This window comes from Gymnoscopelus microlampas, assembly GCF_963454915.1.
Source record: "Gymnoscopelus microlampas genome assembly, chromosome: 7".
Lineage (NCBI taxonomy): Eukaryota > Metazoa > Chordata > Actinopteri > Myctophiformes > Myctophidae > Gymnoscopelus > Gymnoscopelus microlampas.
In genome coordinates this window covers 54068867-54083129 of record NC_139944.1, presented here as the reverse complement: position 1 = coordinate 54083129, position 14263 = coordinate 54068867, and the positions used below count along the sequence as shown (strand labels likewise).

Sequence of the window (14263 nt, the reverse complement as noted above, 5' to 3'; positions counted from 1 at the left end):
GGCCTGAAAACGTTGAAGACCCCTGAAGTATACAATGTGTAAAGGATATCAGGCCTATTGATTATCTTGGTAGTAACCTTGGTGGTTTTAAAGGATATTAGATCTATTGATTATCTTGGTAATAACCTTGGTGGTTTTAAAGGATATCAGATCTATTGATTATCTTGGTAGTAACCTTGGTGGTTTTAAAGGATATCAGATCTATTGATTATCTTGGTAGTAACCTTGGTGGTTTTAAAGGATATAAGATCTATAGATTATCTTGGTAGTAACCTTGGTGGTTTTAAAGGATATCAGATCTATTGATTATCTTGGTAGTAACCTTGGTGGTTTTAAAGGATATCAGATCTATAGATTATCTTGGTAGTAACCTTGGTAGTTTTAAAGGATATCAGATCTATAGATTATCTTGGTAGTAACCTTGGTGGTTTTCCACAGAAGGCCAACCTGTAGAAAGCCTGCTTTCTATTTACTGTTGTGTTCAGAGCTCATATCTGCTCTGCATACTGTGTGTGTTGTTTCTCCTGTGTGATAGTGCCCTCTAGTGGATTGCATTCATTACTGCACAGATAATCATCCATACCTCAATGCTTGAGTGAAACACTTCAACTGCTTCTGTTCTTTTGTCTTGACTATTTATAAGTGTGTGAGTGTGTGTGTGTGTGTGTGTGTGTGTGTGTGTGTGTGTGTGTGTGTGTGTGTGTGTGTGTGTGTGTGTGTGTGTGTGTGTGTGTGTGTGTGTGTGTGTGTGTGTGTGTGTGTGTGTGTGTGTGTGTGTGTGTGCGCGTGCGTGTGTCTGATTTTGAAATAATAAAACTTTAAAACGCTGAAAGTACAGCTTACATATGGTATTATATGGTCCTCAATGTTCAGGTGTCACTGCAATAAGTTATAATATACATGGACTGAAAAACGTCTGCTGATTGAAAAAATCACACCCTGTGTGAAGGTAGCGGCGCCTTTGATACATTTTGTCATCGATATGTGTTTATAATGTGTTTATAGCAATGTGTCACGTGAAGCTTGACCAATGACTTTGTTGACGCACCTGACCAATCAGAACGTTGACGTACGCACACAGACAAAGTCAGGTATAGAGCAGGATCGGCTAGCGCCGCTACAAATCACACCCTGTGTGAAGTGAGTGGTGCCTTTGATGAGCCCCGTATTGACCCCCGTATTGATGTTGTCATCAATGTTTGTGGATGGACGGACAGACAGACAGACAGACAGACAGACAGACAGACAGACAGACAGACAGACAGACAGAGACACACACACACACACACACACACACACACACACACACACACACACACACACACACACACACACACACACACACACACACACACACACACACACACACACACACACACACACACACACACACACACACACACACACATACAGACACACGGACAAAGTCATGTATAGGAGGGGTTGCCTTCGGCACCACTCAAAAAAGGGAGGAAATGTAAAATAGACAAACAGCCTCGATGCAAAATAATTATGTATTTCAAAGGCTGCTGCTGCTACTGTTGTGACTTACATCTTCATCGGGGGATTTCTTGGGAGGAATACAAGCCAAACTGTTGGCAGTGAAAACATGTTAGTTCAGGTCAGGTGTATTAGGTCAGGTGATACTATTTTACTTTTCTTCTAGGTCAAACAGTGTGCTGAGACACACTGGTTTGTGCCTTGAGACAAGTTCAGTTGTGACTTGGGATTTTGTGACAATCACACATGATTATTGTAATATAAAAAAAAGTTGTATTATCTTCATGAATTAACTATATCAGTTAATTTCCCAATACAGAGGTTTTTCATTGATTGAATACTTTATTAACAGTTTGCAAAATAGTACAGTAGTAGTAATAGGTACAATTATACAATAATGCTAAAAGGGTAACATAAAAAGCCCTAAGGACGTGTTTCCATTGTGGTCCTGTATTCATTCTATACAGAGGTCATCACCATGGCAGCTTGTGATGGACATTTTCATTAATATTTCATTTTTGCCACGGCAAAATAATCCTTTTACCAAAAACACATTGGCCTAGCCCTAAATGTATACTAATGGACTCTTAATGTGTCATAGGGTCTATTCCAATGTGCTGCACATTTTAAAACGATAGTATGTCTGCATTAACTACTGAGCCACTTAACCACCCCAACAAAAAGAATCCTAATTATTTTGTATAATAATAATAGAGTCTAATCAGTACAGACAGTGCTTCCATCGCAAAAGGGCCACTTAGCTGCAAAGGTGAGTGGGTCCGTATTATACATCATATGACTATTATAGAGATTGCTGGCTTTTCAAATCACAGTGTTGAGGACAGAAGGAGATCAAATCAAGTTCTACCACCTAAACCATTGGTTTGGCAAGGTACGTAGCTAGTTGTTGTGGATTCAATTAAGGTGACAAAAAAAGATATGTAGGCCTACATGATGAGTGATTAATGCATACAGTGTCACAATGGCTTAATGCGAAGGCACCTGTCATGATTTATGACCTTGATCTGCTTGCTCCAGTACACGTACATGTGGTGAATCACTCATCTAAGTAAGCATAACATAAATCAATCTGTGCGTAAACAACCTCTTCTGACTGACAAATATATTTATGCTGTAACACATTTTTTTAAAGTTATTTGTCTTGTTTGTTGTTCAAGTCAAAGCACCAGGAAGGCTGTACTTGTCAGCCATCTGTTAGCTCAATGGGTTGAGACGCAGTATACATGATCCAGAGGCCATGAGTTCAAATCCCACTGGTGTCTTTACTGTGATGCTTTCCTTTGCAGACTAACTTCTAGAAAAACAAGTTAAAACCACCAGGAAACCTGTAACTCTCAGCCAACAGCTTAGCTCAACTGGTAGAGCGTCTGTCCAATAACATGACTTGACTTGACTTGAGTGGGTTCGATTCCCATTCCGAGTCATGTGTCCCCGGTAACTTGGGGCAACGGATAAATTGACTGATATCCTTAGTGATGCTTCCCTTTGCAGACTAACTTCTAGAAAAACAAGTTAAAACCACCAGGAAACCTGTAACTCTCAGCCAACAGCATAGCTCAACTGGTAGAGCGTCTGTCCAATAACATGACTTGACCTGACTTGAGTGGGTTCGATTCCCACTCGAGTCAAGTGTCCCCGGTAACTTGGGGCAACGGATAAATTGACTTATTGAATTATACAGTGAGACTTTTTCTAGGTGTCCCTTATTTATTATAATGTGATATATCTATTGGTTACATCAAGTCCTCGGTCAGTCATCAATGCACACAGCTGCATGCTGTGGTTGTGTGGCACGGCGTCGCCCTCTACTGGTACAGAGGAGTATTAGTGGTTATAAAGCTTTAATGGGCAGGAAGGAGGAAATCAACTTTATGGATATTATCAAGATAGATGAAAATAACACTCTCATCATTACCAACCTTTATAGCAAGCCTACAGACAGAAACACTCTTCTAAAGGTGTGATTCCTATCATCCCACAGCATTGAAAAATAGTTTACAGCAGTGGTTCCCAAACTGGGGGTCAGGACCCCCAGAGGGGTCCCCACATTATTTTGGGCGGTCCCCCAGATGATCAGCTTAATGTGCAACAATGTTTTCTCACTACAAACCAACATACAGTATAAGTGTATACAGGGTATCTGCATATTTATAAAGTTACAATTTAATGACTTTTAAGACCCTTTTAATACTAAATTGGCCAAATTGTCAAATATTACGGAACAAAGAGGCAAACGTTGTGAAAATAGCCCATCTACAAGCTCACAACGTAATATGTAATAATAATGAGCTTGTAGATCGGATATTTTCACGTTTGTCTCTTTTACGTAATATTTGACTATTTGGTATCTTTTCTTTATTTTATAGTTTTATATGTGGAAATAAACAAACAAACAAACAAGCAAAACTAACATCTACCAATGTATAAGTAGTGCCTATATGCTATGAGCTTCTCTTTCCCTGGAACATTGGCAAGGTTTTCAACTGAACATGAGGATCAGGTGGCTTTAAACATGTCTACCATATCTTACACACCTCTGCTTCATGAATTACATCCCTAGAACCATCATAAGGTAGACTCCAAATTGTTGCATAATCATCGGGACCATGAAGCCCTATCCCTGCATAGAGAGGTTGTGTGAAGGTGGTGTGAACTGTATGGAGGAGGCTCATTGTGTTGTCACAAACACTGTAGAAGGACAGAGTACCTGCCTTGTGGTCCAGGTACACCCCCACCCTGGTGGCAGTATACGTGAACGCAGTGATGTCATTTCCAACAACTGTTTCGGAACTAGCAGGCTTTGTCACTTTAGTATCAATGCTGTTGTGTGTGAACCAGCAGTCGTCACCTATGCATCTTAAACACCAGGACTTTGTATTGAATCCAAAGCCTGACTGAAAACGCTCCTGTCTGTTGATGTCTTCATAACAGACGGCTATATAAAGCCATTCTTTCTCATTCCAGTCTACTTCCCAGTAACAACGTTCAGTCAGACTCTCTCTACACAACACCTGACGGTAAAATAAAAATCTCTTTGGATGATCAGGGTGCTGTGTGGGGCATCTGGACACCTTCCTGTTCTCCTCTGACAGGGAGAGCTTGTCTTGTATTGTGTTCGCATCCAATGACAGTGGACAGGAATCTGTGACAACATACAGTATGACAAAATATCATGAATTAAACTCTCCATCAACCTGTTCATGAGAGTTTGTCAGATAATACTCAGCCTGAACATGGACTCACATTGTAAGAGTTCCTCTCTGGTCTGAGGCTCTGCTGGGTGTGAAACATCAGCTGGAGACTCTGGAGACACAAGAAATAAGTCAGATGAAGAAGACATCACACTGAACAATGACCTCTAAAGCACCTTTTCAATGTGGGAGGCACCAGAGGGGGCAATGGGAAAGATATAGATGGACAGACATAGATATCATAGATATATGATCCACTTAGTGTTAATTTATGTGCTAAAAGAGAGACTTGGAGAGCTGTTTCACTGTGCAATGTATGTCTACTATTATGTAATACTATACTATTATTTTGGAACATACATTTCTAATCAACAGAGCAACTACTGAACATATCTCATCAATACTTGGAGTAACATCATGACAAGGTAACTACACAACCCAACCCTCTACCCAAGAGTCATTTAGGTCAGTGGTTTTCAACCTTTTTCATGCCTAGGACCCTTAAATTGATATACATTTGGCCGCAGACCCCCATCTGAAAATGGGGACCCCCAGAGGCAAAGATTTGAGTTAAAAATGTTCTCTTTAAAAAATAAATATATTTAAAGATATGCACACATTTTCAAGATTTTTCTAAAATAGCAGATTGAAAGTGGTTAAAGTGATTCTGACACTATGTTAACTCATTTCGCCGGGTCCCCGGACCACTGGTTGAAAACCACAGATTTTGCTTAATCAGTGTATCTGTCACAGTATGAATGGAATACCAATAAGATTGAAGAAGGTTCACTCGTTTTCACAGACTGAGGCGCGCCGCCTGAAGGTGACTTGAGCCACGAGACACCGCCGAGCGAGCTTAGGCGAGCGAGTCGCCGTGCCGAGCGTTGTGAAGTCACCTTCAGCCGGCTCAGCACCGTCCGAGTTATGTCGATAGGGACAGAATCGTAAATCACCCCCCCGCCCCAAGACCACCGAAACGTCATTTTCTTTTGATGGGGGCCCAGACGCAGGGGAGCGCGGGAGGTGTGTGTGTGTGTGTGTGTGTGTGTGTGTGTGCGTGTGTGTGTAACCTGTGTGTGATGTGTGTGTCCAGGGTGTGGTGAGGACGTGGTCCAGTGTGTCTCTCAGAGCAGACACATCTTCTCTCAGCTGAGTGAAGGAGCTCAGAGTGGACAGAACATCACTGGGTAAGACTGGAGGTCCACTGGAGCTGGACCCACACTGGACGCTCTGGAGAGAACAAATTATTATTATTAATTATATCAGTGCTTCTCAAACCTTTTCATATCAAGCAGGGGCGTCAATTGGGTATGGCAGGCTATTGCAGCTGCCATACCCTGGCTCCAGGGAAGAAAAAAAAAAGAAGTACTTTTTTGATAATAAATCGGGAAAATCAGGCAAAAATAAGAATTAAATAACATAACCCTAACCTAACCCGAATCCTAACCCTAAAACCGAAATAAAGTAACCAGAGACTGGAAATAAACGAACCCAACCCGCCCAGAACCGCACAAAAATCGCGTGCATGCTGCCATACCTTAGCTTTTGCTGAACTGACGCCACTGATATCAAGGGCCCTTAAATTAAAATGTATTTGGCCACAGACCCCCATCAGAAAATATGTTGTGCCAGGGACCCTGGTTATTAAAATGTTTCAAAAATATTCCACATTGTTCAAGAAATATCAAATATAGCAGATGTAAAATCTCACAACGCGTTGAATGCCGACACGTTGTGAGCTTGTAGATCGGCTCTTTTCAAATAGCCAATATATTCAGGTTTAAAGTGGTTAAACCTAAACCTGAAATGCATGATGTCATCAGTGTTGGACAGAACCTGAATGAAATGGACGATGTCATCAGTGTTGGACAGCTCGTCCAGCTCAGCGTGTGTCCTCTCCAGCTGTGCGATGTCCTCCTCCAGCTGTGTCAGGACGTCCTCAACCTGGGACACAGCTGTCTTCTCCTGATGTCTGATCATGTCTTTAACCTGGCTGTGTCTCCTCTCCACGCACACCTTCATCTCTGAGAACATCTGCTCACTGGCCTCCACAGCTGCTTCTGCAGAGCTCTGACACACACACACACACACACACACACACACACACACACACACACACACACACACACACACACACACACACACACACACACACACACACACACACACACACACACACACACACACACACACACAGTGACTTTGTGTCTGTTATATAATTACAATAGCAGTGGTTCTCAAACCTTTCTTTTCAAGGGTGATATTTGTCACAGTACTGTACTCTAGAATATCATGAACCACTGCTGTAGTCACAGTAAGTAACAGAATATCAGGAACTACTGATGTAGTCACAGTAAGTGACATAATATCAGAACTACTGCTGTAGTCACAGTAAGTAACAGAATATCAGGAACTACTGCTGTAGTCACAGTAAGTAAGAGAATATCAGGAACTACAGTACTGCTGTAGTCACAGTAAGTAACAGAATATCAGGAACTACTGCTGTAGTCACAGTAAGTAACAGAATATCAGGAACTACTAACTATCCTGATGGGAACTGACCTTCAGGGTCTCCATGACCTGTCTCAGCTCTTTCGCTTCCTTCTTTCTCTCCTGGATCTTCTGCTGGAGGTTTTGCTGACTCGTCCCCAACTGTTTCTGCAAGAAAAAGCAACGTTTGGAACGTTGTTTGGTTTGGATTCACACACAATGTGAAGAAACAGTTGAAACAACAATACATTCATTTATACACTGAGAGCTTTCAGGGACATGTGTCACATCATTAGGGGCAGCTCTGCTAGTCTCTCTTTTATGTGTGATTCTTCTTCATCTAACCAGAAAGTCTGCCTTCTTCCCATGCATGAAAATAATTAAAATATGTTAAAATTATGTTTTTTCAAACATTAGCTAATCAACTTTTTCCTCAACATCAACAGACAACATAAACATCAATGAGAGACAAACAGGGAAACAACAGCTCCAACTCAAATGGTATGTTTATTTGTGTCAAGAAATTCCAATAATGCTATTCTAAAACATTATGAATGCTATTACACTAATACACTTTTCAGTAGAAAAGTGAAATGTCTCCATTGAAAATTGACGTTGCTTGTTGATACCGATACCAAAAGGTATATGTGTAGGTAGGCTATCACAGTACCTGTCTGTGGCTCCTCTCTGCGGCCGCTGACACGGTGTCATGGCCCTTGTGTTCATCCATGGCACACAGGTAGCAGATACACTGCTGGTCCGTGCGACAGAACACCTCCATCGGCTTGTCATGACTGGAGCACATCTTGTGGTGCAGGCGGGCCGTGGCCGGGACCAGCTTGTGCTTCTTCCACGCTGTGACACCATGGTGAAGCTGGAGGTGAGTGTCACAGTATGACACCTGGCACCACAGACAGGACATCAGGGCTTTGAGGCGTCTGCTTCCGGGGCAGAGGTCACAGGCTACGTCCGCAGGGCCGGCGTAGAGCGGAGCGGCAGAGACAGAAGACTGATGAACATCTGGATTCTTCAGTTTCTCCAAAAACTGAAAGTAAACAGTGAAGGAGTGAGAAGCTCACTCACTGATGACCACAAACCCAACAGGAAGTATGACCCTATCGGATCCACAAGTTTCCTAGGGCGTTGTAGGCATCACTTCCGGTCGATTTGATCAGGTATCAGCATATCAAATCGACAGGAAGTGATGCCCACAATGCTCTAGGACACTTGTGGATAGGTTTTTGGTTTACCTGTGATGCATGCTTACTGAGGCACTACACTGTCTCTCTGCATTCTATGTATGTGTTTACCTTGCTTATTGGAAGTCCTAAAGGTACGCACTTGTTGCTGGAATATTATATATATATACCCGCATGTCAGCACATGACATGCCAACACTGCCTCTGATTGGCTTGCCCTGGTAGGCCTATCACTTTAATGCTTCACAGGGTGGGTGGGTCTTGCTGTAAAGAAGCAGTGAGATAAACACACAAGAACTAATTATAACTGCGTCACCATGTACTGGCCCAGCCCTGGCCACAAATGAGCAAATTCATGACGTTGGACGCAAGGATGCTTTCAGTGCCAAACGGAACCGCCTATCTGAAGCACTTTGAGAGACTGTGTTGCATCTAAAAAAGAAAAGGCCCAATTGTTCAGACAACGTTGATTATTATAAAAAGGTTTACATATAAAAAGAAAAGTAACACCCCCCCCCCGGAATCTTTCAGAGAGAATGTAACATTGTTTAGTTAATGTGTATAGGTGTGGCCATCATTACACAACATGCATGGAAGAGACCCGTTTTCTTTTTAATTTTGACACCTAAATGAAAGTCTCTAGTCTCTTTACTACTACTGTTTACTTTAAAATGTCAACCTTTTGGAAATAAACTCAGTTGAGAGACATATTTCTGCTGTTGTGACTTTTAAAATGTAGCTTGATCAAGCTACTGCCATGTTGAACTACTTTGTAGCTTTACAAGCTACGCTTTCAAAGTATCTTCCCCAACACTGGCTATTATTCAGCTCTCTATCATCATCATCATCATCACCTGAGCCAGCATGTGGTTCCTCCTCAGAGCAGGACGTGGACAGAAGGTCTCTCTACACTGAGGACAGCTGGACAGGGTCTTCTCCTCAGCCTCCTGGTTCCAGGCTCCTTCAATGCAGCTGCAGCAGTAACTGTGTCCGCAGGGCAGAGTCACAGGCTCCTTCAGCACGTCCACACAGATAGAACAACAACCTAACTGATCCTGGTCCACAACTACAGACATTTCACTGGCTGACTGACTGAGCAAAACGTGAAGGAAAATAAAAGCCTGGAGATCGAGGCTACAGTACAGACTGACTGACTGATCACCTCCAGTCTCTCACTGTGAATAAAGCCAGAGATGACTCTGCAGAGATTGAATGACTCTGCAGTGTTGCCAGATTGTGTGAGAGAAATAAGCAAACAGGTCTATGAAAACAAGCCCAAAACAAGAAAATGTGCTCCTCGGAGCACAGGCCTCCGCCAGTACTGTTCCTGATTAATCCTGTCTTACCTATTTATATTACATATTGTCACGTGTCACTTGACCAATGTTAGCTTAGCTTCAAAAAATATAAATGATTTTTTGAAGCAAATTTGCTATTTATAGGTTTTTATGTCATCATGCGTCTCGCTAGCCAATCAAAGCATCGGAGACGAAAACATACTCTCCACCTCTGGCGCAGACAATAAGCAACTACGCAATAAGCATTACGGGCCATTAAAGCATTTGAAAATAGCAGATCTACAATTCACAACGTGTTGACGCGTTGTGAGCTTGTAAAAAATACATCTAGAAAATAATTGACACATTTGTAATATTAAAATAATAAAAGGGACTGACAGCAGAGATCTCCATGGGAAGGGACACAGGTAAACAGATAGATACAGAGATTTCCATATATGAGCACAAAAGGAGCACAGATAGTTAGATGTGTTGTTTTTGATTCATCCAAAAAAATCTGCTGATGATGATGACCAACACCGATTTGCGCATGTGTCCCCATGGGTGCCTCTTATACGCCCATATATGGGCATATCGGATGGATCATCTGTGGTGCGATGTAGGTGTGAGGGTTGCGTAGCGGCCCAAAAGTTTAAGAATTTTACCCCAAAAAAATGTAAACATTTCCATAATTTTCATTTCAAAAGGAGTGAAAAAAGCTGATCTGCAAACTCACAATTCATCGCCTAGTGATGCAATGTGAGCTTGTAAGTTGCCTATTTTTACTATTTCTGAAATAGGATATACGTGATTAAATATCGTCTCTGTCAGGTGGAAACCTCATGTTCAAAACTGATACTTTCCAGGATTCAAATTCAAAAATAGCAGATCGACAGGCTCAAAACGTGTTGCTTCCCGCCTCCTTTTGAGCTTGTAGATCTGCTACTTTTGATACTTTTGTGTGACGCTGTAGTATGATCAAGTAGGGCGTTATTAAAACATGGAGATAAGAGGTTTCCGCCCGACAGCAATGAAACAATGTATTCCTGTTCGTTTGGGCCCCGGGGGGAGACATCTATCACAGCCCACAGCACAGCAGTAAAGATAGACACAGAAGTTCTATGTATTGTGTGATAACACGCGTGACGTCACACGTGACGTGGCCATGAAGTTTATACAAGCAGATCGGTTGTTTTTTGGCAAGCGGCACCGCTTACAACATCGAAATACAACAACTGAGGCATCAGTAAACGTTTAGTTTACAGCCTTGAGCACAGCTCTGTTCCTTAGCGGATGCAGGAGACTTCAGGCCATGACGAAGTTGAAAACAACACTGTGCAGAAGAAGTGACAAACCACCGACGACATGGATGAAAAAGAGACAAACACAGAAAGACACTTCACTCCAAAGGACCCAGGAGGAGGAGGGTCGGCATCGCAGCCCGGCAGCCAGATGATTGGCAGACAGCTGTCGGAACCGGGGCGCTTTGCCTACGCTGCACTGTGTGCCGTTTCCTTGGGACGCCTGTTTGGCGGGCCTGAAAACGGAGCGTTTCGGGAACGGTACCTGGAGGACCTGGTGGTGAGCTGGCTGGGCCTGGACGGGTCGGTCATGCCCGCCATGAGGGCCTTCCTGTCGGGCCTGGGCTCTGAGGGTTCCGATACCTTCCACTCCATCCTCCAGACCGAACCGCTGCTGCTGGGTACCGGGGCGACGCCAATCGTACAGGACCTGGTGTCTTTCTCTGTCAGGGACGGTCAGTACGACGCCAGAGCCAGGGTTCTGATCCGACGCGTCTGCTGTCTGCTGCAAGTGTCTCCACAGCGACTGGAGGAGTTCGAGGACACCCTGGGAGAGAGGTTCAGGGAGGCGGTCGAGGAGAGCCAAGAGGAGTCATCTCGGAGGCTGAAAAGGGAGAGAGGACGAAGGTTCCGACGTTACCTCCTCGTCGGCCTCGCCGCCGTGGGGGGCGGAACCGTGATCGGAGTGACGGGCGGACTGGCGGCGCCTCTGGTGGCGGCCGGAGCGGCCGCGGTGCTGGGGGCGGGAGGGGCCGCCGCTCTGGGCTCGGCCGCCGGCATCGCCGTCATGGCTTCCCTGTTCGGAGCGGCGGGGGCCGGATTGACCGGTTACAAGATGAATAACCGCGTGGGAGCGATCGAGGAGTTTGAGTTCCTGCCCCTGAGTTCTGGGAAGCACCTTCACCTCACCATAGCGGTGACTGGCTGGCTCTGCAGCAGCAGCAGCAACGGTGGCAGCAGCAGCAGCAGCAGATACAACTCGTTCCAGGCCCCGTGGTGCAGCCTGGGAGATGGTTCTGGTGAGCAGTACTGCCTGGTGTGGGAGTCCCGCTTCCTCAGAGACCTGGCGTCGGCCATGACCTCCCTGCTGGACGGCCTGGTCAGCATGGTGGCCCAGGAGGCCCTGAAGTACACCGTCCTGGCGGGCGTCGTGACGGCGTTGGCGTGGCCGGCGTCGATGCTGGCGGTGGCCGGCGTCATCGACAACCCCTGGTCCGTCTGTCTCAGCCGCTCGGCGGAGGTGGGCAAACACCTGGCCCACGTCCTCAGAAGCAGGCATCAGGGGAAGCGTCCCGTCAGTCTCATTGGCTTCAGTCTGGGAGCCAGGGTCATCTACTTCTGCCTGCAGGAGCTCGCCAACGAGCAAGGCAGCGTAGGTATAGTGGAGGATGTGGTTCTGTTGGGGGCTCCTGTCGAAGGCTCCAAGAAGGCGTGGGAGAGGATGTCCAAGGTGGTGGCGGGCAAGATAGTGAACGGCTACTGCGGCGGAGACTGGCTCCTGGGGTTCTTGTACCGAGGCTCGGCCGCGCGGCTGTCCGTCGCCGGGCTACAGCCGGTCAACGTAGAGGACCAGCGCGTCGTCAACGTGGATCTCTCCTCCGTGGTGAAAGGACACTTGGACTACATGCGTCACATGGACGCCATCTTGGTGGCGGTGGGTGTGCCCACCAGAGGAGGAGTCCCGGGAGCTTCTTCTTCGGCCTCCGGTGGTCTTCCTCAGACAGTAACGATAACAGAGGGTCTTGTTCCTCAGACAGTGACGATAGCAGAGGGAAAAGCCCACATCCCCGATGATGACTGCCTCGAGGAGCAAGTCCCTGAGAAGAAATCCTCCGTTGCATGTAGCTCAGTAGGAACCTGTGAGACTGGCACACAAGTAGGAACCGGTGAGACTGGCACACAAGGCGACAGAGAACACAGAGAGGTGATGGAGGCAGCAGAGGGAGTGAGCAACGGATGGGATATCCCTGATATTTGTGATCTGCTGGCCTCCCTGAATGATGCAGACGATTCAGCTGAAAAGGAAGCATCTGATGGTGCAGAAGAGGCCACCAGCTCATGGCTCTCTCTTTTCAACTCCGAAGGATAAAACCCAGAACCTTCCAGAACCCTGAGGTTCTGTGATTGTTGTTTTTGTTTACGTTCCAATAATAACCAGAATCAGCCTTGAAAAGGGAGGTATGGCAATATAAAGAAAATGCCGGAAATTGCTGACATATGACCTACAACGTGTCGTGACGTGACACATTGTGAGCTTGTAGGTCAGCTATTTTCACAATAAAAAAATAATTTAAAAAATGGAAGGTCCGTGGACAAACTGAAAGAGAAAGGACATGATGAGCTGCTGACCGAGCGGCGAGCTGTGCAAAGCTCAGCGCTCCGTGGCGTTTGATTGCATCAAATACGCAGGCCTGTCACAGAACAGGGTGAACGACTACGGGTTCTCCTTTGATAAGATGCTGGAAGACCGAGGAAAGACAGCGGCGTACCTGCTGTATGCGTTCACACGTATCAGGTCCTGAATGAGGCCAACCTGAGGGAGGCGGCGAGGACCACAGAGATGGTGTTGGACCACGACAAGGAGTGGAAGCTGGGCAAATGCATCCAGCGCTTCCCTGAGATCCTGCACAAGATCCTGGACGACCTGCTGCTCCACATGTTGTGTTAATAACTGTACGACCTGGCAACCACCTTCACGTTCTACGCCACCTGCTGCTGCGTGGAGAAGGACAGGCAGACAGGTGAGGTGGTGAAGGTCAACGTGTCCAGGATGTTGCTGTGTGAAGCTACAGCAGCTGTCATGGCCAAAGGCTTCCACATCCTGGGCATCAAGCCCGTGGACAGGATGTGAACTCACAGGGAGGTACGCTGCGAAGCTTGGCGATGATGTCAGAGGACATGGTGATGTCATGGGACACGTTGATGTCATAGGACACAGTGATGTCACAGGACATGGTTATGGATAATAAGGATAATTCCTTTTAACAGGTCGTTCATGAAAGTCCTTGCGGTCTTGTTTCCAATGAGAACCTGTGAGCAATTAGGGGTTATAAGAGTCTTGCTCAGGGACAAATTTCATTTCATCGACACATAATTATGCTGGGATGGCCTGGAATCGAACCTGGGGCATCGAACCTGGGGCTCCCTTGGCGGGCTCACTAACCACTCAGCTATGGCCGCCCCTATGATGGTGATTTGCCTTCTCCGTCTTCTGAACCTTGACAGCCCTGACGCCATATGACTCCATGTTTGTGGGGTATGAGGAGGCAGGTAGTAGCAGTGTC

General features: G+C 45.6%; 2 protein-coding genes across 2 annotated transcripts; one reads left to right on the top strand and one right to left on the bottom strand.

Annotated features, from left to right (window-relative positions):
* Positions 1–4037: 4037 nt before the first annotated feature.
* On the bottom strand, positions 4038–9477 carry LOC311048652 (tripartite motif-containing protein 16-like; the record flags this gene model as incomplete). Its single annotated transcript, XM_084061915.1, has 7 exons — positions 4038–4663; positions 4765–4824; positions 5783–5942; positions 6549–6782; positions 7275–7370; positions 7873–8247; positions 9256–9477. The coding sequence occupies 7 exons, from the start codon at positions 9475–9477 to the stop codon at positions 4038–4040; spliced, it is 1773 nt and encodes a 590-aa protein (XP_083918041.1).
* Positions 9478–11043: 1566 nt separating this feature from the next.
* LOC311048651 (transmembrane and coiled-coil domain-containing protein 4-like) lies at positions 11044–13647 on the top strand (the record flags this gene model as incomplete). Its single annotated transcript, XM_084061914.1, has 2 exons — positions 11044–13015; positions 13436–13647. The coding sequence occupies 2 exons, from the start codon at positions 11044–11046 to the stop codon at positions 13645–13647; spliced, it is 2184 nt and encodes a 727-aa protein (XP_083918040.1).
* Positions 13648–14263: the final 616 nt, after the last annotated feature.